Genomic DNA, 26959 nt, shown 5'->3' with positions numbered 1-26959 from the left:
CGGTCAACCTCCTGAACTGTTTTTTGGACTTTTGTGTTGTCGACCTCTGGACCGGCCCCCTGAACTGCCCGGGTTTGGACTGTTGTGCCGTCGACCTCCGGGCTGGCCCCCTGAACTTTTTGGGAGTGTTTTTTGTTTGGTTATTTTCTGGGCTCCTGTGTTCCCTGTTTTGATCTCCGACTCCATGTGTTTAGTTTGTACAGATACTAGTTACACAAACTCTATGAGCCATAAGTAAGTCTGCAGTCTTAGTGTCAAGTGCTCCATTTGAGTGATACAATGTGGTCGTTAAGCTACAATGTTGATTGATTGTTCAAGACTACATGCAGAGGGTGAAATAATTATTGAACACATAATGTATTTTCTTAGTAAATATATTTCTAAAGGTGCTATTGGCATGAAATTCTCACCAGATATGCATAACAACCCATCCAATCCACACATGCAAAGAAATCAAAGCATAGATGTCCTTAAATTGAGTTTTGTGTTATAATTAGAAGTGACACAGGGAAAATGTTTCTAGTGTTGAACATACTAAAATTTATTTGATCTTCTGTCTAAAAGCCTTTGTTGGTGGTGACATCTTCAAGACGCCTCCTGTATGGAGAAATTAGTCACATGCATCGCTCAGGTGTGATTTTGGCCCATCCTTCATCAAAAATAGTCTTCAAATCCTGAAGGCTCCATTCTACAAACTCTAAGCTTTAGTTCTTGCCATAGATTTTCAGTTGGATTCGGGGTAGGTGGTTGGCTGGGCCATTATAGCAGCTCTACTTTCTTTGAAACCAATTGAGAGTTTCCTTGGCTGTTTGGGATCATTGTCTTGCTGAAAGATCCACCCTCATTTCATCTTCATCATTCTGGCAGACAGCAGCTGATTTTTATCAAGAATGTCCGGTTTCATTTTTCCAATCCTCCTTCCTTCAATTAAAATAAGAGGGTGCAAGTGCTCTGTGCTGAAAAATAGTGATACACTATGATGTTCCCACATCCAAAGGTCGCTGTTGGTGTTTTTGGTGTGATATGTAGTTCCCTTTGACCTCCAAACATGGTGTAAATTATGGCATCCAAACATGGCATTTTAATTTTGATCCAATCTGAACAGACTATATTCTTGTAGTATTTCAAAGGCTTGTCTAAATATTTTTCCTCAAACTTTGAATCATGCGGTTCTTCAGCAATGGAGTCTTGAGTGGTCAGTGTGCATACAGGCCATGGTGGTTGAGTGCATTTCTCATAGTTTTCTTTGAAACAATTATACCTTCTGTTTCCAGGTCTTTCTATAGCTCTTCAGAAGTGGTTGTTGGATCTTGGATAACTCTTCTGATAATTCCTTTCACTCTTCTGTCTGAAATTTTGTGGGGAGCACCTGGTCATTGTCAGTTTATGTTGAAATGATGCTCTTTTTACTTCTGGATTAAAAAAAGAGAAAAGAAGAGGAGGAGTGTAGCGACTTCCACAGTCGCTAGAGGCCGGGGATTGAGCCTGCCTATTTGCCTGACGCGCTGTCAACTTTACGCAATAATGCGAGAGGTGGAATTGCTTGCTTGTTTATTAAAGTGCTTGAAAAGTTTACAGAGCAATGTGATCGGCTCGCGATTCAAACTCTTAAAACATCACAGCTCTAATGCAACAAGGGGAAACTCGTTGTGCTGTGGTCAACAAAAACTACGGCTACCCAGCCCTCCTCTCTGTCAAAATCAAACCAGTGGAAGACAGACTGACAACGCCCTCTTAATGTCACCGCTAGCACCCACGTGACTCCCGTTACACATCACCATAGCAACCAAACAAATGAAAACCCAGTGATCATTAAAATTCAATACATTTAATTATGGCTCCTACAAGGAGAAACGAGCAAAAGATACAGGTAAGCAGATGTGTCATTGGATAATGGCAGGTCATGTATCCTAAAACATTAAGAATCAGAATACTTTCTTAATCCCTAAGGAAATTATGTGGGTTACAGGTCCTCCAAGAAGAAATGGTAAAAATAGTAACAGTAAGAGACTAAACTCCAAACAATATATACAATAATATAATATTAATTAGTCAGTGTCAATTGTTGATTTGTCCTGTTCCCATTGTATGACGAATTATGATGTCTGTTTGGTAGCCGTTTGCATACTATGCATACTCTCTCTCTTCATATATAGGGTCATATATGTGTGTGTGCGTGTGTGTGTGTGTGTGTGTGTGTGTGGGTGGGTGGGGGGGGGGGTGGGGGGGGGGCGCCAGAGGGCGTGTTCGCCCGGGGCGCCAAACAGGCTAGGACCGCCACTGATCAGTACTGATACATGTGAGACTTCATCAGAATTGTGAACATCACAGCAGATGCCTTTGTGTGAAAGTAACTGAGAATAAAACACAGAAAAACATGAAGGAGATTTTCCTGGTCTGGCTTTTTATAGCAGATAACCTTAAAAATATTCTACAATGTTCTGCAATTTTGCATAATTTTAAGAAGTTTAAATTTCTTCAGTATTGAACAGCAGAAATTAGGCTTTCTTGTCCGAGGTCATTTAAGTGAAAAAAGAAAAAGAAAAGAAAAAGACAGCGACCGACAGCGCTGTAAACAACGGTAGACTGGTGGGTAATAAGCGAATGAATAATGCAGAAAACAGAGATTTAAGACGGGAAACTGTTCTTGAAGTACAGAGAGAGAGAGAGAGAGAGAGAGAGAGAGAGAGCTGTGCATGAAGTCTGATTTTTATCGTGGCGGAAGCAAAACAGCAAAACTCAGAGCGAATTCATGACGACATTGATCAAATGTGAAGCGTAGTTTGCTGCTTCTTTTGCTGCTGGCTCGGCGAATTTTGGTTGGAGAGAGACAAAACCTGCAGCTCAGAATCAGCGCAAAAAAGACGGTAACACAGCGCGGACCAGACACATCAGAATCGCTAAGCTCCGACAGCGTGTCCGTGTTCGGGCCGTGGGGTGAGAAAGCCGAGAAAGACAAAGCTGATTCTGATGCGTCGGGTCCGCTCTGTGTTTACGTCTTTGTGTGGAATCCGTTAATGAATCGATATCGCTTTATTAAAGTTACTCACCTCTCTCTTCCACCTGCACTTTCAACTGGACCACGGCCAATCAGAGAGGTCCCGCCCCTGACTATCTCTGATTGGTTTAGTCCACGATAGGGCATAATGTGTGTCTGTTGTTGACCACACGGAGAGTTGCAGAGATTTTTCTTTTTTTTTTTGTTACCTGAAAATATTTATTTTAGTCGCACCACTGAAAAATTGGTCGCACTCTAGAGCCCTGAGAGGAATGTGCTTCGGTACATGAAGCTGTAGTGAAGCAAGGAAGGACTCTTAAATTTGGGAAAGGTCGGATTATAAAAACCTAAACCATGGCACTGAGGGACAACTTCTTCTCCAGAGCTGTGAACTCTGTCACCCTCCTGCATGCACAGACACCTCGCATGCATTAAAACACCAAAGACATGACATGTGACTGCATAATGACAATACAAGTTGAATCATAAAAGGTGAGATCCTTTTGAATTGCTTTCACCTGGAAACAATGAAGTTTAATTCGACCAGAATAGGAATGGAAATCAAAATAAAATTATAAAGTACAGCATGTACTTGGCTGCAAATTAGTGATACACCAGCAGACTAATGATAGCTAGCTAGCTAGCTAAATAAATATATAGATAGACTCTAAATGGCTCTAAAAGCTGACATTACCTAATAATGTCTAATGATCTATCCTATACTATATTAGCTAAACTGACAAACTTGCTGCTGAAGCTGCAAGGCCTCTGTGTAAGAGCACGGAAGCATCAGGACATTCCAACCTGTTTTTATTGTACTCCTAAATTAAAACTAGGTTTAATTCAAAAACACGGTGTCACACTCCAGTATAAACAGATCCTTTTGGAGTGTACATTCAATAACAGGGCAGTGAGACTGATTTCTGCAAAACCTTTAACATTTCTAGAATTAAATCCTATACCGGCCAGTCTCTGATTTCCCTGATTGTGAAGCAGCTCTCAAACGCATCTTTGGGTGTTTACAAAACTTTCCGTTTTCTTTTTTTTTCTTTGAAGGTTGTGGCGCAGATGATCGTTTCCGTTTAAAGCTGCGTGTGAAGGTAATGTTTTCATCGCTAACATGACCTGTGTGCAGCTTACAAACAACAGACGTTAACGGACTCACAGCTAGAACTGGGAGCTCGGGACGAAGGAGGCTTACAGTAATTGTTTATCCGCAATTTAGTAGTTTACGTTTGTTTGCGCAGAGTCCCGGAAGAGCAGCATCTGTATTGTCTTTTAATTTTCATTTGCACTTTAGAGGTAGGTTACATTTGCAATTGTAAATCAAAGTTTTCAATTTTGTGTTGTGTAAATCGACTAACAGCTGTATTCTTTTATTTGTGCCTGTAATGGTGATTCATTGGCATTAAGTATATACACATTAGAAAGTACTTCGAAGAAACGGGGGTTGCACTCATGTGTCGGCATGAGCAGGAAATAGAGAGAGAATTGTGGTTGCTAAGGTCTTGGTATATGTAATGGTGCCATACAGACTAGCACGATGTGCAGCAATTCTTTGGTTCTTCTGGTCTTCTTTCCCGTTTGAATTTTCAGTTTCTGCCATTTTGTGTTCAGGGCTCTGTGGGAGGGGGTGGTGGTAGTACTGGTAATACTTGTTTTGTTTACACTGATAAAAGTAAATGTACTGTATTTGTATCACAGGATGTATGAAAACTACCATCAGCTCGTGCAAAACTGTACTATAGCTGGTACATACGGTTAAGAACAAAAAGTATTCTTAATAGTTTTTTAGTAAAATATTTTATTTGGTTAATTTTTAGGGTTATTTTCAAGGACCAGTTAACTCTGAGATTTCAACTTTTGTTTTCTCTAAACTCTGGTCTGTGTTTTTTAAGTGTCAAACTTATTATTTTAGTTTCCAAACATAAGAGGATATAATCAGATGTGGATGTGAATTCAGCAGCATGGATCAGTGTGATGATAGAGAGGAGGGAGTCCCTCCCTCTAAAACCACTCTGTGTGGGGAACATGAGAGCCAGACCAAAGCTCAGAGGTGAGATGACCATCTCTAACTGTCCATGACTCTTCTCCATGTCACAGCTCAGCACTCACATCACTGCTCCATCATTATTCACAGGAATCAACATGGACCTGAACCTGATCCAAGCTGTGTGTCATTAAAGAGCGACAACTCCAAGGGTTTTATTACTGATTTTAAAGAAGGAAGATGTTCTGCTGTAGAGAGGTAATCAGTATATACTGTGCTTTGACAAAATACTTGTCTCCTTCTTGATTCCTTTTTTTTTTTTTTTTTGTCACACTTAAATTTTTCAGATCACCAAATAAATATTATTTTCAGACGAAGATAACCCGAGTGAATATAAAATGCTGTTTTTAAATAGTTATTTTATTTATTTAGGGAGAAAAATATTTATCCAAACCTAGTTGCCAAATGAAAAAAAGACTTGCCCCTCAGGAAATCATCTGAGCTCACATGGTGGGGCTAGGTTTCACAGCAGGTTCACCCAAAACCTTAGCTGATTGTGACCTACACCCGTTTTCACACCTTGGCTTGTGTAATTAGGTAGAGGATCAACAGGGGGTTCATGACCCCCTTGGGGGACACTCTGCTAGGACTTAAATCTAGGACTCTCCACCATTTGACCTTAGAACTGAAGAAGCTTCTCGGATGAGAGGTGAAATGGCTTCAAGCAGCTTAAAGAAGTCCAGAAGCTTTTCTTCTCAAGCTCTTTAAACTACCATGACCTGGATGGCTGAGAACCTTCTCAGACAAACATTGTAAGATTGCTGATTTGATTATGGTCTGCTCCAATTTCATGCCAGCGTATTCTCAGGCAAGATACTGAACCCCAAATTGTTAGGGTTTGAATGTGTGTTAATTTAGATAAAAAGCACATAGGTAGAAAAAACATGGGTGTGAAAGTGGCATGTTGCATGAAGGGTTTTAAGTGCTCAAGTAGAGTAGAAAAATCACTAGCTCAGGACCTCTACCAGAGATGTGGGAGCTTTAAGGTCCTGTGCAATATCTTAGTAGTTGCAACAACAGCACTATTCTGGACGGAGATCACAGATGTTGTTCCTGGAATCTGTTGGAGCTAATTGCTCCCACTTTTGTTTGGTCATTGCCCAGAGTGCTGTAATTACTGTTGCCTTTACCTTCCACAACTTCTCTAACTCTTCTTTCAGTCCTCTCACTAGCTATACTGTTCTGTTTGCCATCTGTCTTAAAGATATTGAATGCTGGATGACTACTAACTAACTCCAGCTAAGCAGTGATGAAACTGCTTAACTGGAACAATTTACTTTGGTCGTAAATCTAGACACACAGTTTTCAGCAATTTAGGTTGTCTCACTTGTATATTAGGTCTCACCGAAAATACTTTTTTTTTTTTTTTTACTGTAGCCTTGATTTGACAAGCAAATTCATTCATTTTCTTTGATAAGTTAAGACTGTGTTTAAATATGGTTGCTAAATCATTTTTGTTATTTACTACTACTTACAAAATCTGTGTCATTACTCAACAGATGGGACCAAGAGAGCTCAGAGACTCCCAGTAGCAAGTCTACCCAGCAGCATCACTTGGACTCCATATTTTTGGTCTGTACAACAACTACATTTGCATGTTTTACATATTCTGCACACAGCCCTCTTCATGCTGCACTCTGTAGACCAGTGAACTGTGTCCAACATGGATCTGATATTTGGCTCCATAATTTCAGTTTGATTCCATGATATTAGTCTGATTTGGTCATTCATATAGTATTCTGTTCCAGTTGCTGGAGGACAACATCATCACTTTTGTCAAGAGTGAGCTGAAGAATATCCAGATGGTTCTCAATCCAGATTACCCAGAATGCCTAAAGAGTCAGAGAGAGGATGATGAAGAGCTGGAGAGTGAGGCTAGAGAGCAGATAAGAACCAGCAGAGAGGCATTTATGAAGATCACACTGAACTTCCTGAGGAAAATGAAGCAGGAGAAGCTGGCTGACTATCTGCAAAACAGTAAGATGATTTCTTAAAACATGTGAGCTGCTAGATGTAATGAATGTTTACTAGTGTCTCGAGAAAAGGATCAACATGTAGTCACTCTAGAGGACCAACATACTCATGTCTACATTTGTTTTATTCAGAACATGCTGCAGTTTGTCAACGTGCACTTAAATTTAGCCTGAGAGAGAAGTTCCAGTGTGTGTTTGAAGGGACTCCCAAAGCAGGAAACCCAATCCTTCTGAATCAGATCTACACAGAGCTCCACATCACAGAGGGAGGGATTACAGAGGTCAGTCGTGAACATGAGATCAGACAGATTGAAACAGCATCCATGACACCTGACAGACCAGAAACAACAATCAAACTAGTAGATCTATTTAAAGCCTCACATGCAAGGAAACAACCAATCAGAACAGTGCTGACAAAAGGAGTGGCTGGCATTGGGAAAACAGTGTTAACACAGAAGTTCACTCTGGACTGGGCTGAAGACAAAGCCAACCAGGACATCCAGTTCATATTTCCATTCACTTTCAGAGAGCTGAATGTGCTGAATGAGAAAAAGTTCAGCTTGGTGGAACTTGTTCATCACTTCTTTACTGAAACTAAAGAAGCAGGAATCTGCAGCTTTGAAGATGTCCAGGGTGTGTTCATCTTTGATGGTCTGGATGAGTGTCGACTTCCTCTGGACTTCCACAACACTGATGTCCTAAATGACCCTCGAAAGTCCACCTCAGTGGATGTGCTGCTTATAAACCTCATCAGGGGGAAGCTGCTTCCCTCTTCTCACCTCTGGATAACCACACGACCTGCAGCAGCCAATCAGATTCCTCCTGAATGTATTGACATAGTGACAGACATCAGAGGATTCACTGACACACAGAAGGAAGAGTACTTCAGGAAGAGGTTCAGAGATGAGGAACAGGCCTCTAGGATCATCTTCCACATCAAGACATCACGAAGCCTCCACATCATGTGCCACATCCCAGTCTTCTGCTGGATCATTGCTACAGTTCTGGAGGATGTGTTGAAAACCAGAGAGAGAGGAGAGCTGCCCAAAAACCTGACTGAGATGTACATCCACTTCTTGGTGATCCAGGCCAAAGTGAAGAAGGTTAAATATGATGGAGGATCTGAGACAGATCTCCACTGGAGTCCAGAGAGCAGGAAGATGATTGAGTCTCTGGGAAAACTGGCTTTTGATCAGCTGCAGAAAGGAAACCTGATCTTCTATGAATCAGACCTGACAGAGTGTGACATCGATATCAGAGCAGCCTCAGTGTACTCAGGAGTGTTCACACAGATCTTTAAAGAGGAGAGAGGACTGTACCAGAAAAAAGTTTTTTGTTTCCTTCATCTGAGTGTTCAGGAGTTTCTGGCTGCTCTTCATGTCCATCTGATGTTCTTCCACTCTGGAGTCAGTCTTCTGGAAGTACAAGAAGCAACATACAGGTTTTCTGAAACAACAAAAGAAACACGTTTCTACGAGAATGCTGTAAAAAAGGCTTTAAAGGATCCATATGGACACTGGGATTTGTTCCTCCGCTTCCTCCTGGGTCTTTCACTGCAAACCAGTCAGACTCTCCTACAAGGCCTGCTCACACAGACAGTAAGTGTCTCACAGACCAATCAGACAATAGTCCAATACATCAAGGAGAAGCTCAGTGAGAATCTGTCTGCAGAGAAAAGTATTAACCTGTTCCACTGTCTGAATGAACTGAATGATCGCTCTCTAGTCAAGGAGATCCAATGGTACCTGAGATCAGGACGTCTCTCTGCAGATAAACTGTCTCCTGCTCAGTGGTCAGCTCTGGTCTTCATCTTACTCTCATCAGAAAAAGATTTGGATGTGTTTGACCTGAAGAAATACTCTGCTTCAGAGAAGGCTTTTCTGAGGCTGCTGCCAGTGATCAAAGCCTCCAACAAAGCTCTGTAAGTAAATATGTGTTCATCTCTTTTTAACCTTAAATTGTAATGATGCAATAGTCAGTATGTCTGTGAAGGTTCTCAGTCATCCAGGTCATTGTAGTGTAAGGAGCTTGGAAAGAAAAGCGTCTGGAATTCTATAAGTTGCTTGAAGACGTTTCACCTCTCATCCGAGAAGCTTCTTCAATCCTAGGGTCAAATGGTGGAGAATCCCCGATGTAAGCCCTGTGTCTTCAAGCAACTTAAAGAAGTCCAGCCGCTTTTCTTTCCAAGCTCATTAGATGCAATAGTAATTTTTCTTGTTCAATATCAATAAATAAGTGATTTCATTTGATCACAAATATGATTTTTTTTTTTCAGACTGAATCTCTGTAACCTCTCAGAGAGCAGCTGTGAAGTCTTGTCCTCAGTTCTCACCTCACAATCCTGCAATCTGAGAGAACTGGACCTGAGCAGCAATGACCTGCAGGATTCAGGATTGAAGCTTCTATCTACAGGACTAGAAAGTCCATATTGTAACCTGCAAAGTCTCAGGTGAGGTCAAATGATATACTGCATTGTTGCTGCCTCCTGTTTGAGAAAGCTTACTTAATTGTTGCAGATTCTAAGTTAGAATCAATCCTTAAAAAATGAATTAAGTATTTCTAAATCTAGTAGCTCCTCATGGTTTTATTTTTCAGATTGACTTCCTGTTACTTAACAGAGAGAAGCTGCGAAGCTCTGTCCTCAGTTTTCATCTCCCAGTCTTTTCGTCTGAGAGAGCTGGACCTCAGTAACAATGACCTGCAAGATTCCGGTGGAATTCTACTGTCTGCTGGATTGAAAAATCCACACTGTACACTGAAAAGTCTCAGGTCAGGATTTAGATATTACCACTGATTATGTACCCCTCTTGAGTCGATGGACACACCAATGCATCGAAATCAAATGACTAATTTAAGATGACATAGAAGCTAAGTTTCCCATTGAAAGTGCAGACTTCAAACTACATACCATTTATTTTTAACCTGTGGCACTGTAGACTCACTGTAGGCTCCCCTTGTTAATAATTTAGTTTTATTGATTTATTTGGTACCACTTTATAATAATGTCACATTGTTAAACATTAGTAAGCTATTAGTAATGTAGGAGCAAGTCATTTATGTATCATTGCATCTTCTTAGTATGACATTTATAAATACAGAATACAGATGTTCATTATATATGTTCATTCATCTGTTACTCTTATACCATTGTGTAACTCAAGTGTGTACTAATGTAATTCCTTATTAGTAGGCTTGAGGAGCCGTCAGTTGAACTAAAACTGTTGATCTAGCATTCTGAGAAAGATTAGAAAGGGGGATCATATGTCATCTTGTCTCTATTTTCTACTTGTCAAATTGAGAATTTAATTTAAAAGCTTTCTCCTCACATTCATACTGTTGGATAATTACTCCCCATCAAATCTTTAAGACCAGTTAGGATTCAGGAAATATACTTTTACTACTTTTAAGATTAGGCTTCATAATTTCCTTTTTGATAAAGCATATAGTTAGGACTGGATCAGGTGACTCTGAATCTTCTTAGTTAACTAGTTTAGGTTGCTGCAGTTTCCCGTGATACAATGAGCAGGTTTCGTGTCTCCATCACCAGCCAGTACTCTAAGCCTGACTGTCCTGATGTTCTCTCTAATGTTGTAGGCTCTTATCTTACATTGTGAAGCAATCTGAGACAGCTTTTGTCATCCGTTGGAATTGTCACTTTATAAATAATACTAGATTTAACTGAATAGATCAAGTGCATTATGTCTGTAAAACAAAAAAGAAAAATAAATATTCTGAGTTTCCATAATTTTATGTTGAGAAACTTTTTCTGAAATTGTTCCACAATTTGAAGACACTGGATTTGTGAACCTCTGCTCATTCTTACATCTTAGCAACTGCTTCACTAAGATTCTCTTTTTATACCCAGTAACGATATTGACCTGTTGCCAGATTAGCTGCAATCTTCCTTGAGCTGTTTCTTATTAGTACCATTTACTTTTACAACCTTTGGTTGCCCTTGTTCCAACTTTTTTGAGCTGTCTTGCTGCCTTTAATTTCAAAATGAGCTAATATTTTTCATGAAATAGTAAAATGTCTCTTTTGAAACATTTAATATATTTCTGAGTTCTATTTTTAAAAAGTATAGTTTTATGAGTTTTGTAAATCATTGCATTCTGTTTTAATTTAAAACCTTGAATTAATTATATTATGTGTCTGTAGTCTTTCAGGCTGTCTTATTGCAGAGAGAGGCTGCATTTCTCTGGCTTCAGCTCTGAGCTCCAACCCCTCCCATCTGAGAGAGCTTGACCTGAGCTACAATCATCCAGGAGAGTCAGGAATGAAGCTGCTTTCAGCTGGACTGAAGGATCCACTCTGGAGACTGGAAACACTCAGGTACAGAAGGAATGCCTAGTGCGGGAGGACAGGTGTTTTTACCTTCAGTATCAAAAAAACTAAATTGCTGCAGCCTGACTATACAAACATCAAAGAGGTAGACTCTTTAAACAAGATGCTCTTTCATTCAGAAAGTTACTTAAAATAATCAGCTTTGTGATTTAAAAAAAAAAAACTTTCTGACTTTCACTATTTGTGTGTGTGTGTTAGTATATCCTGTTATATTGCACCACACTGTGACATTAATAAAAAGTAGCTCTAAATATATATTTTAAAAACATGTCTTTATCTTTTACAATCACAGTAATGTTTATGCCAGGGTACTAAAGAGGAGAGTCCATCTGTTAGTTGAACATTGGATTCAGGAAGAGTCCTTATTGTAAAACACTGAACCAGCTTTTTATCCTCTCAAGGATATTCGAGGGTGCCCAACCAGTCTTCATGTGTTTTGTGACAGGGTCCTTAGGGGTGTCTTGTGGGGGGGTAATTCATGAGTATGATGTCTGGTCCATTGTTACAGGCCATGTAGCCCTTGGCAACCATAGCGAGAGCTTGGTTTATATTGCCGAAAGTCAGTTGGATTAATTTCTGGTGGGCATTGACTCAACCAGGGCTACCCTTTGTCACCAATTGAGTTTTTTTCTTTTGGCTTCACCGGTTAGTGAACTTCAGCTTGCACTGGAGCTACTGAGACTCTTTAAACAAGTGTAAAATGGTGTGAGTGAGAATCAGCACTTCTAAGCGGAGAAGTTTAAAAATCTTTGGGTCTTGTTCCAAAGTTAGGGTAGGGGGAGTTAAAATAAGACTGACAGATTGGTCTGCCCTAATCAATCTGGTGTGATGAAGAGAAAGTTGAGCATAAAAGCAAAGCTGTAAATTTACTGGTCAGTCTATGTTCGTATGCTCACCTACAGACTGGTGTCAGAAATGACAGAAGCGTCAGAAATGAGTTTCTGGCTGGGCTCTCTTTTAGAGTTGGGGTTAGGAATTTGGTCATTAAAGAGAGAATAATAGTAGAGCTGCTACTTTTCCATATCCGAAAGAGCCGGTTGAGGTGGTTTGTGAATCTGAGGCCTGTTGTTAAAAGAAGAGGGGGTGCTACACAATGACAAACATGACACTATCACAACTCTTTTGAGATGTCACTTCCAACAAAAATGCCATTTTTTTTAAATGGTAGACTCCCAGTTTGAACAGTGAATTTTTTCTTTGTTCTATTGTAATAAGACATATAAGTTTATGAGGTTTGCAAATCACTGCATTACATTTTATGCACTATATGCAGATTGTTCTGCTGGTCCCAACTTTGGAATGTGGGATAAATAAGTCTCCTTGTGGATTAAGACTTTTAAAATTGAAAAAAGTAACATTTCATGGGATGTCAGTGTTATGTTGATGTGTCCTTTTCAAAAGAATGTACTGGTCTGACCCCCCTCCTCCTTTCAGGGTGGAGCCTGCTGGAGTCCGATGGTTGAGACCAGGTCTGAGGAAGTGTAAGTGTGTTTTTAATGTGATTCATGAAAACAAAGCAGCACACATTCAACCATCTTCAGACTGTCACATCACTCATTCACATCTCTGATGTCAGGAGTCATCATCAAAGTGTCAATCAATGAACAGATGATGGATCAATAACTGCAGCTGGATTGTGTTTGTTCTCTCCATCAGATTCCTGTCAACTCACAATCGACACAAACACAGTGAACAGAAACCTCAAACTTTCTGACAACAACAGGAAGGTGACACATGTGGAGGAGGTTCAGTCATATCCTGATCATCCAGACAGATTTGATTACTGGCCTCAGCTGCTTTGCAGAGATGGTCTGACTGGTCGCTGTTACTGGGAGGTCGAGTGGAAAGGACTGGCTTACATATCAGTGAGTTACAGAAGAATCAAAAGGAAAGGAGATAGTAGAGACTGTACCTTTGGATTTAATGAAAAGTCCTGGAGTCTGAGCTGTTGTGATGACGGCCCTCCTTCTGTCAGTCACAATAAGAAAGTAACATTTATCTCCTCCTCCTCCTCTGTCTCTAACAGAGTAGCAGTGTATGTGGACTGTCCTGCTGGCACTCTGTCCTTCTACAGAGTCTCCTCTCACACTCTGATCCACCTCCACACCTTCAACACCACATTCACTGAACCTCTTTATCCTGGGTTCAGAGTCTGGCTTTCTGGTTCCTCAGTGTGTCTGTGCTGAGTTGAGTGTAAAGAGAAACACTCTGACTGTTGAACAGATAGTTTAGTCAGGGCTCTAGAGTGCGACCAAATTGGTCGCAAATGCGACCAAATTTTTCAATGGTGCAACTAAAAGAAAATAGTTGGTCGCACCGGTGCGACCAAATGTTCGGGTAACAAAAAAAGAAATAAAAAATCTCTGCAACTCTCCGTGTGGTCAACAACAGACACACATTATGCCCCTATCGTGGACTAAACCAATCAGAGATAGTCAGGGGCGGGACCTCTCTGATTGGCCGTGGTCCAGTTGAAAGTGCAGGTGGAAGAGGGAGGTGAGTAGCTTGAATCAAGCGATATCGATTCATTAAATCCTGAATCGACTTTTAAATATAAATGTGTTTTGCCAGAAACGCCAGATTCTCAGATTAAAGCTCACAAAACTATTTCAACAACCACCAAACAGTAAATGAGAGCAGGCACACGGATTCCACACAAAGACGTAAACACAAAGCGGACCCGACTTTCTCTTTCTCGGCTTTCTCACCCGATGGCACGTAGACGGACACGCTGTCGGAGCTCACCGATTCTGATGCGTCGGGTCCGCTCTGAGTTTACGTCTTTTTGCGCTGATTCTGAGCTGCAGGTTTTGTCTCTCTCTCCAACCAAAATTCACCGAGCCAGCAGCAAAAGAAGCAGCAAACTACGCTTCATATTTGCTCAATGTCGTCATGAATTCCCTCTGAGTTTTGCTGTTTTGCTTCCACCACGATAAAAATCAGACTTCATGCACAGCGCTCTCTCTCTCTCTCTCTCTCTCTCTCTCGCTGTCTCTCTCTCTCTCTCGCTGTCTCTCTCTCTCTCTCGCTGTCTCTCTCTCTCTCTCGCTGTCTCTCTGTCTCTCTCTCTGTCTCTCTCTCTCGCTCTCTCTCTCTCGCTGTCTCTCTCTCTCTGTCTCTCTCTCTCGCTGTCTCTCTCTCTCTCTCTCTGTCTCTCTCTCTCTCTCTGTCTCTCTCTCTCTCTCTCTCTGTCTCTCTCTCTGTCTCTCTCTCTCGCTGTCTCTCTCTCTCTGTCTCTCTCTCTCGCTGTCTCTCTCTGTCTCTCTCTCTGTCTCTCTGTCTCTCTCTCTCGCTGTCTCTCTCTCTCTCTCTCGCTGTCTCTCTGTCTCTCTCTCTCGCTGTCTCTCTCTCTCTCTCTCTCTCTCTCTCTCTGTCTCTCTCTCTGTCTCTCTGTCTCTGTCTCTCTCTCTCTCTCTGTCTCTCTCTCTCTCTGTCTCTGTCTCTGTCTCTCTCTGTCTCTCTCTCTGTCTCTCTCTCTCTCTCTCTCTCTCTCTCTCTCTCTCTCTCTGTCTCTCTCTCTCTGTCTCTCTCTCTGTACTTCAAGAACAGTTTCCCGTCTCAAATCTCTGTTTTCTGCATTATTCATTCGCTTATTACCCACCCAAAGCCTAGTTTCTGCTGTTAAATATTGAAGAAATTTAAACTTTTTAAAATTATCCAAAATCACAGAATATTGCAGAATATTTTTAAGGTTATCTGCTATAAACAGCCAGACCAGAAAAATCTCCTTCATGTTTTTCTGTGTTTTATTCTCAGTTACTTTCACACGAAGGCATCTGCTGTGATGTTCACAGTTCTGTTTCACATGTATCAGTACTGATAAATGATCAGAATTACAATATTTCTGACTGTCTGAGGCTAAATTGAATCGAATCAAATGGAATCGAATGGATTATAGAAATCAGTGATGATACCCAGCCCTAGTGAGCAGCCTAGGCCCAACAGAAGTGGATGTAGCTGTGGGTAATAAGAAAAGATGAAAAGAACTATTGATAACTTTTGTGTTAAGTTAAGGCCTGATCCGTCTGAAATTCATAGCCAGCTCTGACACGGTGCCATCAATCTTTGAATGCTGAAAAAGCACAGTGTATCCAGAAAACACATTATATGCTGTGATAAATGCACTGCCCAAGTGTCCCCTCTCCCCACTGCCTTTCAGCAGCAGGCAGCAGCAAACAGGTCGTCAGAGGAGCCAAGATGATGATTAAGTTTAACATTTTCTACAATATTGACAAAGCACTTTAAGCACAGATTGTTAGTTAATAATTTAGAAATGAATATTGTCTGTATGGACTGCAATTCCATACGCCTAACTTTAAAAAGTTAGGCGCACCAAACTTTAAAAAGTTAGGCGCACTGGTGCGCCCATGGCAAAAAGTTAGTCTAGAGCCCTGTTAGCCTATACATGTCTGTCTCTTTCACTCAGAAACACGTTTTCAGAATCAGTTATTTTGTTCCTGTACAGTTTTCTAGTTTTATTGTTATTTTGTTAGTATCAGAATTTGACCAAATGTCAGATTATAGTGAGACTTTCCTGTTTCATCAGAAGAGAAAATTTCTCTTTACTCTGAGTTTAGATTATGATCAACATTCACTGAAGCTCCAATGAAACCAGCATTTTCTTTAACTCTGAAAGAAAAATATGATCTCTTGATACTCACTGCTGGTAAAAAGATGAACAATATTCTCATATCTTAGATGTTGTCCAAGATAAAGACAATGTTGGATAACACCTCCCACCCACTCCATGACATGCTGGTCAGTCACAGGAGCACGTTCAGTGAAAGACTGAGATTACCGAAAAGCACCATTGAACGACACAGGAAATCATTCCTGCCTGTGGCAATCTCTCTGTACAACTCATCCACTTAACACACTGTTTACTGCAACAGCTACACTCTTCTTGCACATGTTCTTTTTCAGCTATTTATTAATAAGTGACTTTTATGTATATATATGCCTGTATATATTGTGCTATTCTTAGTTAGTGTATTGTCTGTCGTTGTTAATGTTTGTTTATAATGGAGCACTGTAACGAAAAATAATTTCCCGTAGGGATCAATAAAGTATTCTGATTCTGATTTTGATATTCATGTCAGGCTCTCATTTAATATGTAGAACGTTCCTTCATTTACTTTCTGTGATATATAACTGGTTACATGTATAACCCTGATGTTAACCTTGGTCTCATGTTGAGTAAACATCACCTACAGACCTGTAAGTAGGAGAGCTGTTCCCATTTTCCATGTTTTTATCTTGTTTGTAAGTAAGCATTTTTTTGTGTTAATTAAAAGATATTTATAACAATAAGTCAATTAAATTGTATTTATATATCACACCTGTTTTAATATTGTTTTTTTTTTCTTTTTCAAATAATTGTACTGATAACTGTTTTCAACCACACTGATATAGATTTATATTCAGACTGTTAGCACTGGACTGTTAATACCATGAAAGTATCAGAATCAGTGCCCTCTAGTGGTCACTGTCAGTAACTACAACTCTCTGTATACAATAGCACTGACATTATGAACTCTATGAGAAGTTAATGGAAGCAATCTTGTTTTTCTCGTTTCCCTCACTAACATCAGCTAGTTGTGCAGCTTAGCTTTAACAGAAATAGCAGAAAATAGTCAGTTGATGGTCAGCAGCTGAACTCATCTCAAAAATACTGCATCATGAACTCTTCTCCAACAGGAACTAAAACTTATTGGTAAAGATACAAATTTGAACTTCTTGATTTCACAAACAGTGTCTGATAGAGGAGGAGGCTGTCCTTCATGCCTGCCCTGTCTGATTACTGTATGCTTTATATTACTTTTGAGTGTTATTTGAACAATCACACATGTTGGAACCTTTTCAGTTTCCTTTAATCAGAAATGCTGTTCAAGTATAGACAGTAGATGCTTATATATGATGTCTCAAAGGGGACTAAACAAGAGTTCCTCCTGTTCAAACTGATACCTAGAAAACCTCAGTTATTTTGGACTGGATAAGTTTTATCTGTGTGGGTTAGAGGGTTAGAGACAGGTCCGGGATATGTTTAGCCTAGCATAGCACAAACACCAGAAAGAGGGGAAGGCTGTTATCCTAGTTTAGAAATAGTAAGTGTTGTAAGTGTTAACAGGTCACTCACTGACCTAATTGGCCATTTAGTAAAATGACCTTTGCACTGCTGTTTGCTTCTAACAGTGACCAGTGAAACACTTGCTTGTGCTAAAATATTAAATAGTGAACTGATCGTCTGGACTTTGAGATAGTCACCTGTGACAGAACAGGCTAGAATTTTTAGGTGCCACAGAGGTATACTTATCTACTTTGCTAATTTAATTCAATTAAAAAGCAAAGAATAGGAGACAAAGAATGAAGTGTTGGGAGAACAGGGGTCACAGTGTTAGGACTAATGGATGTTTTTGACTATAAAGCCCATCTGCAAGGACAATACAGGAACACAGAAAGAGGCAGATGTGTTGGAGAGAGACAGAAGTGCTGTACATTGAGAAAAAGACTGGTGTCCTATCTGGACTCATAACAAATGAAAGAGGGAAAACAAACAGTTGTATTGGATAATGACATGCTCCTGATGTTATCCATACTTTAAGTAGAAACTGACCAAACCAGTTGTTCTGTCATCACATACATGTTTAAATATTTGTGAAGCCTGTGCAGCACGTGGGTATATAAATACAATACATTTGGATTATCACATATAAGTGGTCCCTTCCTTTGAGTATCAGTATTCATGAAACAAACAGCATTTATCGCAGTCTGGTATTTTTTATTAATTATTTATTTTTATTTTGCTCCATGCAGAATATTTGAGGGGGTAGCTGAGAACAAGACAACACTGCACGCCACCACCAAGGTTAACAGTGGGGGTGGGGGTGGAGGAGGGGCTTACCTTAACTAACCCAGGTTGTCTTCTTTCATAAAGACAGCAGCAGCCTCATCTTAAGGCTTCCCATCGCTATTCTGAGTCTAGACTCATTCTACAAACCCAAATCCCCAAAGTGAGTTGGTGGTGAGTAAGATACCCTGCCCACCAGATGGTGTCCTGGTGAACTATTATGCTGAAGGTGGCACACAAAAGCAAGAAAACAAACCACAAACCATGTGAGAATGTTCAGTGCACTCATTGGTCAGATGTATCTGGGACATGATCAACAAAAGCAAATACAGGAAGTACAGTAAGGGGAAATAAGGAGGGGGGCAGACACTTTTTTCACACCACTGTAACAGCATTGATGAGATAATTGACCTCAGTGGCTTTAAAGTTTAGGTAGCTTCACTGTGTTGGCACATGGTATTGAAGAATATAACAGTGGAGGATCAGATGTTTTGGGGGTTTGCCTGATAGGAACAAGGGTCAGGCTTTCAAATAAACTAAAACTGTGTCTGGGTCTATGGTTTAGCTCAAGTGGAGGATTGCTGCCAACCCCCCTCCTCAGCATATGCTTCAAGGACAGTTAATATGACTCGGGGGTGTTGATGCATTTAAAATAACATTATCATCCTGCTGTAACCAGGTTACTGTAAGACAAAATAAACCAGACTGGAGAAGACATTAACCACACATTTTTAGATTCAGTGCGATTTTACACTTCTTGATGATATTACCATCTCTGATTTTCATCCAGAATCATTACTGAATGCTTAAAATCCAACAACTTGTCTTTGATTAGATTGAGCACAGTAGGTGATTTAAATCCTTCTACCAGCTTCCCTCAACATGACATCAGACATAGTCTGAATAAAACCAGTTGAACCAGCCACGGTGCTTTCAGTGTAAACACTGATGTTTGTTTTGTGTTTTCTATTTGTGCAGAGACACAGCGTGACAGCAAAAAACAAAACAACCTGATCTTGTTCATGTGCACATGTCTGTATTATTCAGAGCTCAGATGAGGCTTTTTTTTGGTTAAGCTGTGCCTACTGGCCATGTTAGTTTGAGGGAAATCAAAGGGCAAATTTGATGCAAAGGAAAAAGGAAAGAAAGGATAGAAATGTTACTGCATCTCTGTGAGAGTGTAATTTAGAAAAAAACTCAAAGAAGACTCTGAAAGGGAAGGAACGGGGAAAAGGTGGAAGCTTTACTTTTCACATGAAAGTCTATTGTTCAGAAACTTAACCTTGAAGGGTGTACTTAAATGACATAGACCGCTGTTCCTGCTAAGCCCCTCCCACCTGTCCTGCTACAGTAAGAAGTCCGGATTGTGGTAAAGTCTATGAGGACAGCAGGTGATATTTAAATCACTCCACCTCTCCTATTACCCCTGCTGACATGCAGACATGATCCGAATGAAACCGGCTGAACCAAATGTGATGTTTAAATACAAACACTGACACTTACATGTTTAAACATTCTTATCAGAGACAAACTAACAGAAACTGACCTGATGTAATTCTATTTTAGTTATGTAGCACTAAATCACAACTATAGTCACCTCAAGGTGGTTTTTATTGTAAGGTAAAGACCCTACACTAATAATAATGATGACAATAATAATAATAATAATAATAATAATAATAATAATAATAATAATAATAATAATAATAATAATAATAATAATAATAATAGCAATAATAATAATGAATGTGTTTACGAGAACACATCTGTATTATTCAGAGATCAGAGGAGCTTTGTGTTCCTGTGCCCCCTGGGATAGTGGGATATAGAGGAAAATCAAAGGAGACTTTCAAAGGGATGAAATTGTGAAAATGAGAGATGAGGAAAACTTCATTTTTCAGATTAAAGTCTGGTGTTCAGAAACTTCACCTTGAAGGATGTACTTCAGTGTCATAGGCTGCTGCTCCTGCTGAGCCCCTCCCACCTGTCCTGCCTCAGGTGGAGTCTTCCCTCCTTCCAGGAAGAAACTCAGTAGTGTTTAGTGTCCAGTGGAGTTTGGGTGAAGATTATTCTTCTGCACAGTTTGAAGAAACTGTAAGTTTGCTTTGTTTCCTTCTTTAACAATTTGTCTTCAGAAATGTTGCTGTCTGTTTCTGCTCTGTAATGTTTGGAGAAGATGAACTCTGTCATTGTTACTGTGGATCCACTTCATAATGACTGAGGGCAGCTTTTCCTGCCTCCTTCAGTCTCTGGAGGAAGCAGAGAGGAGCCACTTCTCTCCCACTCACGGAGCAAATAAATATGACGTGAGCTCAGTTGGAGGGGTTATTATACACTGACGGACAGGAGGTCACAGAGGACTTTGTGAACTACTATTTATCATAGATCTATTGAAGTCTACATATGAATTCAACACGTAGGTCTAGGTTATAAAACATTGCGCCACAAACTGTTGGCTCACCTCCAGCAGGACATAATGTTGACTGTTTTACCTTCAGAGGAGTCGTGTTATTCAGAAACTGTTGAGGTTAGGCCGACCAAAAGTAATCATATTAAACTTAGATCTGTCTGTCAGTCACTCTGACCATTTAAAGATGATTATATCTCAAAACACATTAATTAACACCTAATAATAGATATAGGTGATGTCAGAGCTCATATCAGAGCACATTTAAATCACAGTTACATGGTATATGGCTCCCCAGAGACTTTCTTTAACGTCATTGGTCTATGATTAATGTAAAAACATCATCATAAAGCCAGAGCCAGTGATCTGTCTGACCTTTATATCAGTATAAGTCTGTGGACGCTAAGGCAGCTTTGGGTTCTTTGTAAATTCATTTGAGTTTGAATTCGTTGTTTTTTTATTTAGTTCCTCTTTCCTCTGTTTTTATCTTGTTTCTTGGTTGCCCTGTGTTTCTTTGTCTCTGAGATCTCGTTGAAGGTTATTTTCCTTTCATGTTCTGCATTATTTTTACTTTCTATCTCGGTCTTTTCTTTATTATTTCCCAGATTATTTTCAGTAATTCTTTATATTTATAATATATGTACTGTGGGCTGCTACAAATCAGTCTTTCAGAAAGTAATGAATGTAAGAGATGCACAAAGGAGGTGTACAGACAGGAGTTAAATTTAAGCTGAAAATGTACACACACACACACACACACACACACACACACACACACACACACACACACACACACACACACACACACACACACACACACACACACACACATATATATATGAAAATGTATCAAAAGACGAGGCTGACTGACTGCACAAAGTCTGACTGAATAGGAGTTCAAGTGAAGACACATTAAAGATCAATCAGAGTTGCTGTGTTTTCAGGACAGCTGGTTTAACATCTTTAATTTTATGCTCTCTGGATGGTAATGTGTCTGGTATTACGGCATGTTTGGAGACATAATTTAGAGAGACATTTGTATAATTATGTCACACATATAATTTTCTGAGAACAATTCTAAATATTAGGACTAAATTCTGGCAAGAATAAAAAATATTTTTGAATCACCTTCGACCTTGAAAGAGTTCCAAACATGAAAGACTGTGAGAATGAGGAGAAGGAAAAAAGTCTAGCACTACAGGAGTGCATCAGGAAGCTGTTTTTTTAGACTTGAAGTGAGACAATGGAATATTTGAGGTTCCCATAATCTGGTTAATTCACAAATTTTCAAGTTGCAGAAGCTAATTCTTTCTGCAGACTGTACAGTGTCTGATGAAGACAGGTGGAGACACATGTTGTTTTTCTTTTGGTTCAACCAATCATGCCTTTTTGAAAGTGTGATTAAGGTCAAGGGGTGGGGTTTATGCTGCCACTGCAGCTTGTCAACAGACTCTAGCATCCGATTGGCTAATGTGCACAGAAAGTTAAGACGGGTAGAACCTAGATAATCTTTTCTTATGAACAGATGACAGTGTGGGCAGTGGAAAGAGAGCATTTCCACTGGGAGCAGAAATGTCTTAATGTCTTGTGGACACTGAAGACTCCAGCCTACTCCAGAAATGATTACATCATCAGTTTTTATTGTTAATTCAACTGTATTGTCAGAATCATGTCTGGTTATACTTTGTGGAAATCTACCAGAATAAAAATAAAACTCAGATCCAAGTTGTGTGTTTTTTTTTTGTTTTTTTTGTTAAATTATCAGATTTCTACTACAGAGTATTAATTAGGGCCACATTAAGAAAAAAAAATATTGTTGATCATTTTGAGAATAAAGTCTAAATTCCGAGATCACTGTTTTTGCTATTTCAAAACAAACAGTCACATTAGATGAGTTAGTGAAACAAAACTGATCAGCTGTCTTATGGTACAATCTAAATTCTCTTTTTGGCACGACGGTGTAACCATCATTAACCTCGCATCTATACATGATCAGCCATTTCCTTTTGTACAAATCCACTCTTCAGAGTTTCTGTTTTTCTGTCTCACCAGATGCAACTTTCAGCAACATCTTTTAAATTTCCTTATACTAAACAGCACACTGTGTTTATGTGCTGAACAGGAATAATTTCCTTGTTACTAAAACTGATTCTGAAGTACGATTTCACTAACTCAGAGTTCAGCAACTGTGGCAGTTTGTCTTGAAATAACAACTGTAATCTCCACATTTCAGCTTTTTGCTCAAAATACATTTTTGACTTAAAACGGTTGACAATATATATATTTTTTATTACTGCAGCCCTAATACTTCTTTGTAGAGCTCAGTCATGCAGTAACTGTTATGTTTAACCATAAAAGGCTTGTTAGAAACTCTAAAACTCTGAAAGGCTCAGTTCAACAGGTATGAAATCACCACCTGTGACCAATTAATTCCCTAGAAAATGTCTAATAATGGGATCTGCCTATAAAGTCTTTGTTTCTGTCATGAACATCAAAAATATAGTCGTAGTCAAAACTTTATTCCTTTTTCATGTTAACTGCAAAACAGGAATATTCAGAGAAAGTTTTTAATTGGTTATATTGTCGGGGAACATGTTTTATATAAACAGTGTGTAAAGCCTACTGTACTAAAATCACTGAATGAAGAGCAAACTCTGCGTGTATGTATTCGTTCAGTAATGAATGTTGTTCTACTTGATTCTTATCTGCTGCCGAGTCTCTTTTACGCTGATGGAAATGCAGAATGGCCACCGGCCTGTAGGTGTGAATAGACTGCGGAGTGAACTTTTTTTGTGACTGCTTATCCTGGTCCCAGTGTTAGAGTCAGAGTTAGAGTGTTAGAGTTAGATATCCTGGATATGCTGACCTCACCTCATGGTACAGGGCTCAGAAACAAAAGCTGGACTGCTTTTTTTTTTTACCCTATGAGTAATATTCACAGTGAGAATAGTCTACCATCTAGAAATCTGAACGATGTGTTTCATAGTGTCTAACAAGCCTTGCTCATTTAATGTTAATGGCTACTACATGACTTATCGTTATCTCTTTTAATAAAGATTATGTGCGTATATACAGTTGACTCTGTATATTGAACAAAAAACACAAAGATCAGATGTTAATTGGATTTTATTCTAGTAATAATCATCTATCACATAAAGACTCCCAAAACATCTAACAGACAGCTGGTGTTTAGAATACAGTCAAAAAAATATAGAAAAAACAGATAATTTAATCTTTTCATATCTTTCCTCCTTAAAGATATTTTTAATATTAGTGTTAATTCAAACACAAGTCACAAGTATAACACATGTGAACATCAGGAAATAAATACCCGAAGTATATAAAAATAAACTCCAGTGTTGGGGTTATGCAAGCGGTGTGCTGGGAGCTGCGTGTTGTCATCGGTATAGAAACTCCAACCACTCTGTCACAATTTGGAAGGTGAGGTGGTAGCAGGAACGGACATCTCAGAAAACATCGAAGCACTTCTGCTAACAGGCTCTTTCTTGACAAATTGAACAGATATTTGAAGATTATGCCAATACGTTCTAAAGATGCTAAAAAACTATTTAAAGTGTAGTTGGTAACACACAAACTTCTTAAAAACGTTAAATATAGTTTGGGTCTACAGATGTTCAAACGCCTACTTGATAGTGAGAAATGCCTACTAAAAGAATGGCCACCAGGCCAAAGCAATGGTTTTTACTTGATCAGCATTAACCCCGCCCCCTGACTTTGACGGGTGAAGTTGACAGATAAAATTAATTCAAGAATACAGTTGCAAGGCCAGAAGTGAAAAAAATGAATTAATTACACATTTCATTAAATGATCAATTAAATGTGTCATTAATTAGTTAAAATCAGAAATAAATATTTATCAAACATATGGCATAAAAAAACCACAAACAAACAAAATGAGCAGCATCTGGCTGCATTTCTTTCTTTCTTTTTTGCCTGTCATGTCTGGCACGGTAGAAATTAGAATTATTGTGTAAAGACCATGAAAAATGCCCAACAGATTTACTTTCCCAAGTGGAAAGTATGGCAATACTGGTCCACTTGATTGTCATTGTCTTTCAAGTTATTAAATTCAAAATGGACAGGACTGGGGGATAAGAAAGGGAAAGACAAAGAAAGGATAAGTTGGGAAGAGACTCAACAGAAAGAGGGAAAGAAAAACAGAGGGGAAGAGAGACAGAGAGGAAAGCCACTAAAAATCTGTTTTATCACTTGCTAAAAAACAAAAAAAAACCAAACACAAAAAAAACAAGCAAAAAGAAAACACAGTAGGAAACCACATGAGCCTAAGTAACAGTAAATAATAAATGTTGAATGTTACTGAAAGACTGAAAATGCATGATATGTTTAGAGGCAGCAGCCTACTAAGATAGTGAGTCTGTGAACACCTGCTTATTTACCAGTGTTGGGAAGGTTACTTTTAAAATGTATTCCACTACAGATTACAGAATACATGCCCCAAAATGTATTTTGTAACGTATTCCGTTACGTTACTCAATGAGAGTAACGTATTCTGAATACTTTGGATTACTTAATATATTATCATGCTTTTTTACAACTAATGAATGTCCTATTGCTGTGTGATTTATTACTATTACTGAAGGCTACTCACCATACCAATAGCAACTATATATTTAAATCTTAATATAAAATGAGTAACAGTAGGGTGGACATTAGGCAAGGCAGCACTTTTTGCAGCGATCTCATATAGAAAACTATTCGCGCGTATATAAAACAGGTCCGCGGCTCCAAACCGTAGTAAAGGGACCTCTGGCTAATACGTCGGGTTCCGTGTCGGGCTCGTAGCTGAAAACTAACTTTACTTTGTTGTCTTGGTCAACTTTGCAGAGGCGTTGAAAGGCTGCTCCAGCGGAACTTACTGGGCTCGTCAGGCACTCTCCTTGGCTGCAGTGATTATTATTATATTTACATGCTTCCAGCTCCCGTTTCTGCTCGGTGACAACACGTACTTTTCCACTCTCCTTTTTCTCCCTCCCTCGCTCACAGACACATAACGGGTATGGCAGTCCATTCTCCCTGCAGCACGGACTACACTGCCCATGAGGCTACATGCTTTAAGACTATGCCTGTAACACTCTGTCTATTGCCTTCATATTAAATCATTTTAAAAAATATTTTTTTCACGTCATTATGAGACGCGAGATTGAGACACAGGCATTTGAGCCTCTTAATGCGTGTTTGGTTTGGGTTTCCACCGGTGTGGAATTACCAAAAATAGAGAGGGCATAGCCTAACATATGAAACAGGAAAAGACCACCATGTAATCCTTTTATTTCAACAAAGTAACTGTATTCTAAATACCACCCTTTTAAACGGTAACTGTAACGGAATACAGTTACTCATATTTTGTATTTTAAATACGTAATGGCGGTACATGTATTCCGTTACTCCCCAAGACTTTTATTTACAGGTGTGTACAAACAGCTACTCAGGTGTGAACACCCATGTGGGTGAGCACGCTTGCATTCACAAGGTCTTCATGTAACCATCTAATAGTTGTGTGGGGTGCCATAGCCCCGGCCCCCAGGAGGCATGGAGGAGATACAAGCCTCAGACATCCAGAGGCCCCTAGAGCATGAGAGCCCACAGATGACCACTGGAGGGGCAGTCTAACCCACCCAGAAAAGAGCGGAGTAGAGCCCCAGATGGGGGTCACAGTGCAGAAGCCACAGGGGGCCACATTGTCGAGCTGGCAGTCTCCGTTGGCAGCCAGCTACGCCAGAGTGGACTGAGCTCCTGGCTCAGAGACCCGAGATCTGAGGGCTCTCCACACCCTGAAAGAGGCCCGACTGAGCCACAGGGGCCAGGCCCCACCAAGCAGCCACTGGCAGGGCGTGTGGTTGGGGGTGATAGGTCCCCACACCTGGGGGGTCCTGAGATGTTCCAAGTGATTTGGAGTCTAAGACCCGACCTGACACATAAATATAGACAAACAGGCACACACAGACACAAACATGCATTCCCACCGTCATGTACACATATAAAAATACTCAGCACTCTCCCAACATGGAGACACACAGAAATGAACACTGTACACACACTCACACTCCCCAGACATACTCTATACCCCCTGGTCCAGGCACCATCACCCCCAGAGGGGCAATTTGCCCCTAGACCCAGGAGATGTTTCCCTTTACTCTGGGGTGGAGACAAGCAGACCACCCCCGGTCCTGCAGCACCAGGGAAGTCCAACACCCCATATCTGGCTGCATTTCAATGATATTTGTCACGGTTCTGGGCCTTTGTGACCCAGCATTTTGAGTTCTTGTGTTTTGGAAATATTTTATATTATGGTTTTTGT

General features: G+C 39.8%; 1 protein-coding gene across 1 annotated transcript; it reads left to right on the top strand.

Annotated features, from left to right (window-relative positions):
* Positions 1-4073: 4073 nt before the first annotated feature.
* Positions 4074-16675, top strand: LOC134620327 (NLR family CARD domain-containing protein 3-like). The gene is made up of 11 exons (XM_063466443.1): positions 4074-4300; positions 4917-5054; positions 5139-5246; positions 6548-6620; positions 6797-7025; positions 7154-8942; positions 9297-9470; positions 9617-9790; positions 11180-11353; positions 12800-12846; positions 13022-16675. Exons 2-11 carry the CDS (start codon positions 4966-4968, stop codon positions 13549-13551), a joined length of 3387 nt encoding a protein of 1128 aa, XP_063322513.1. The 5' UTR covers positions 4074-4300; positions 4917-4965; the 3' UTR covers positions 13552-16675.
* The last annotated feature ends 10284 nt before the right edge of the window (positions 16676-26959 follow it).

This window comes from Pelmatolapia mariae, linkage group LG23, assembly GCF_036321145.2.
Source record: "Pelmatolapia mariae isolate MD_Pm_ZW linkage group LG23, Pm_UMD_F_2, whole genome shotgun sequence".
Lineage (NCBI taxonomy): Eukaryota > Metazoa > Chordata > Actinopteri > Cichliformes > Cichlidae > Pelmatolapia > Pelmatolapia mariae.
The sequence above is the reverse complement of the archived record's forward strand: the minus strand, read 5'-3'. Positions and strand labels throughout refer to the sequence as shown.

Coding starts and splice junctions, on each gene's coding strand:
- LOC134620327 (XM_063466443.1), top strand. CDS start 4,966: ATGGATCAGTGTGATGATAGAGAGGAGGGAGTCCCTCCCTCTAAAACC. Junction 5,247..6,547: donor AGATGTTCTGCTGTAGAGAG/GTAATCAGTATA, acceptor ATTACTCAACAG/ATGGGACCAAGAGAGCTCAG. Junction 7,026..7,153: donor GGCTGACTATCTGCAAAACA/GTAAGATGATTT, acceptor TGTTTTATTCAG/AACATGCTGCAGTTTGTCAA.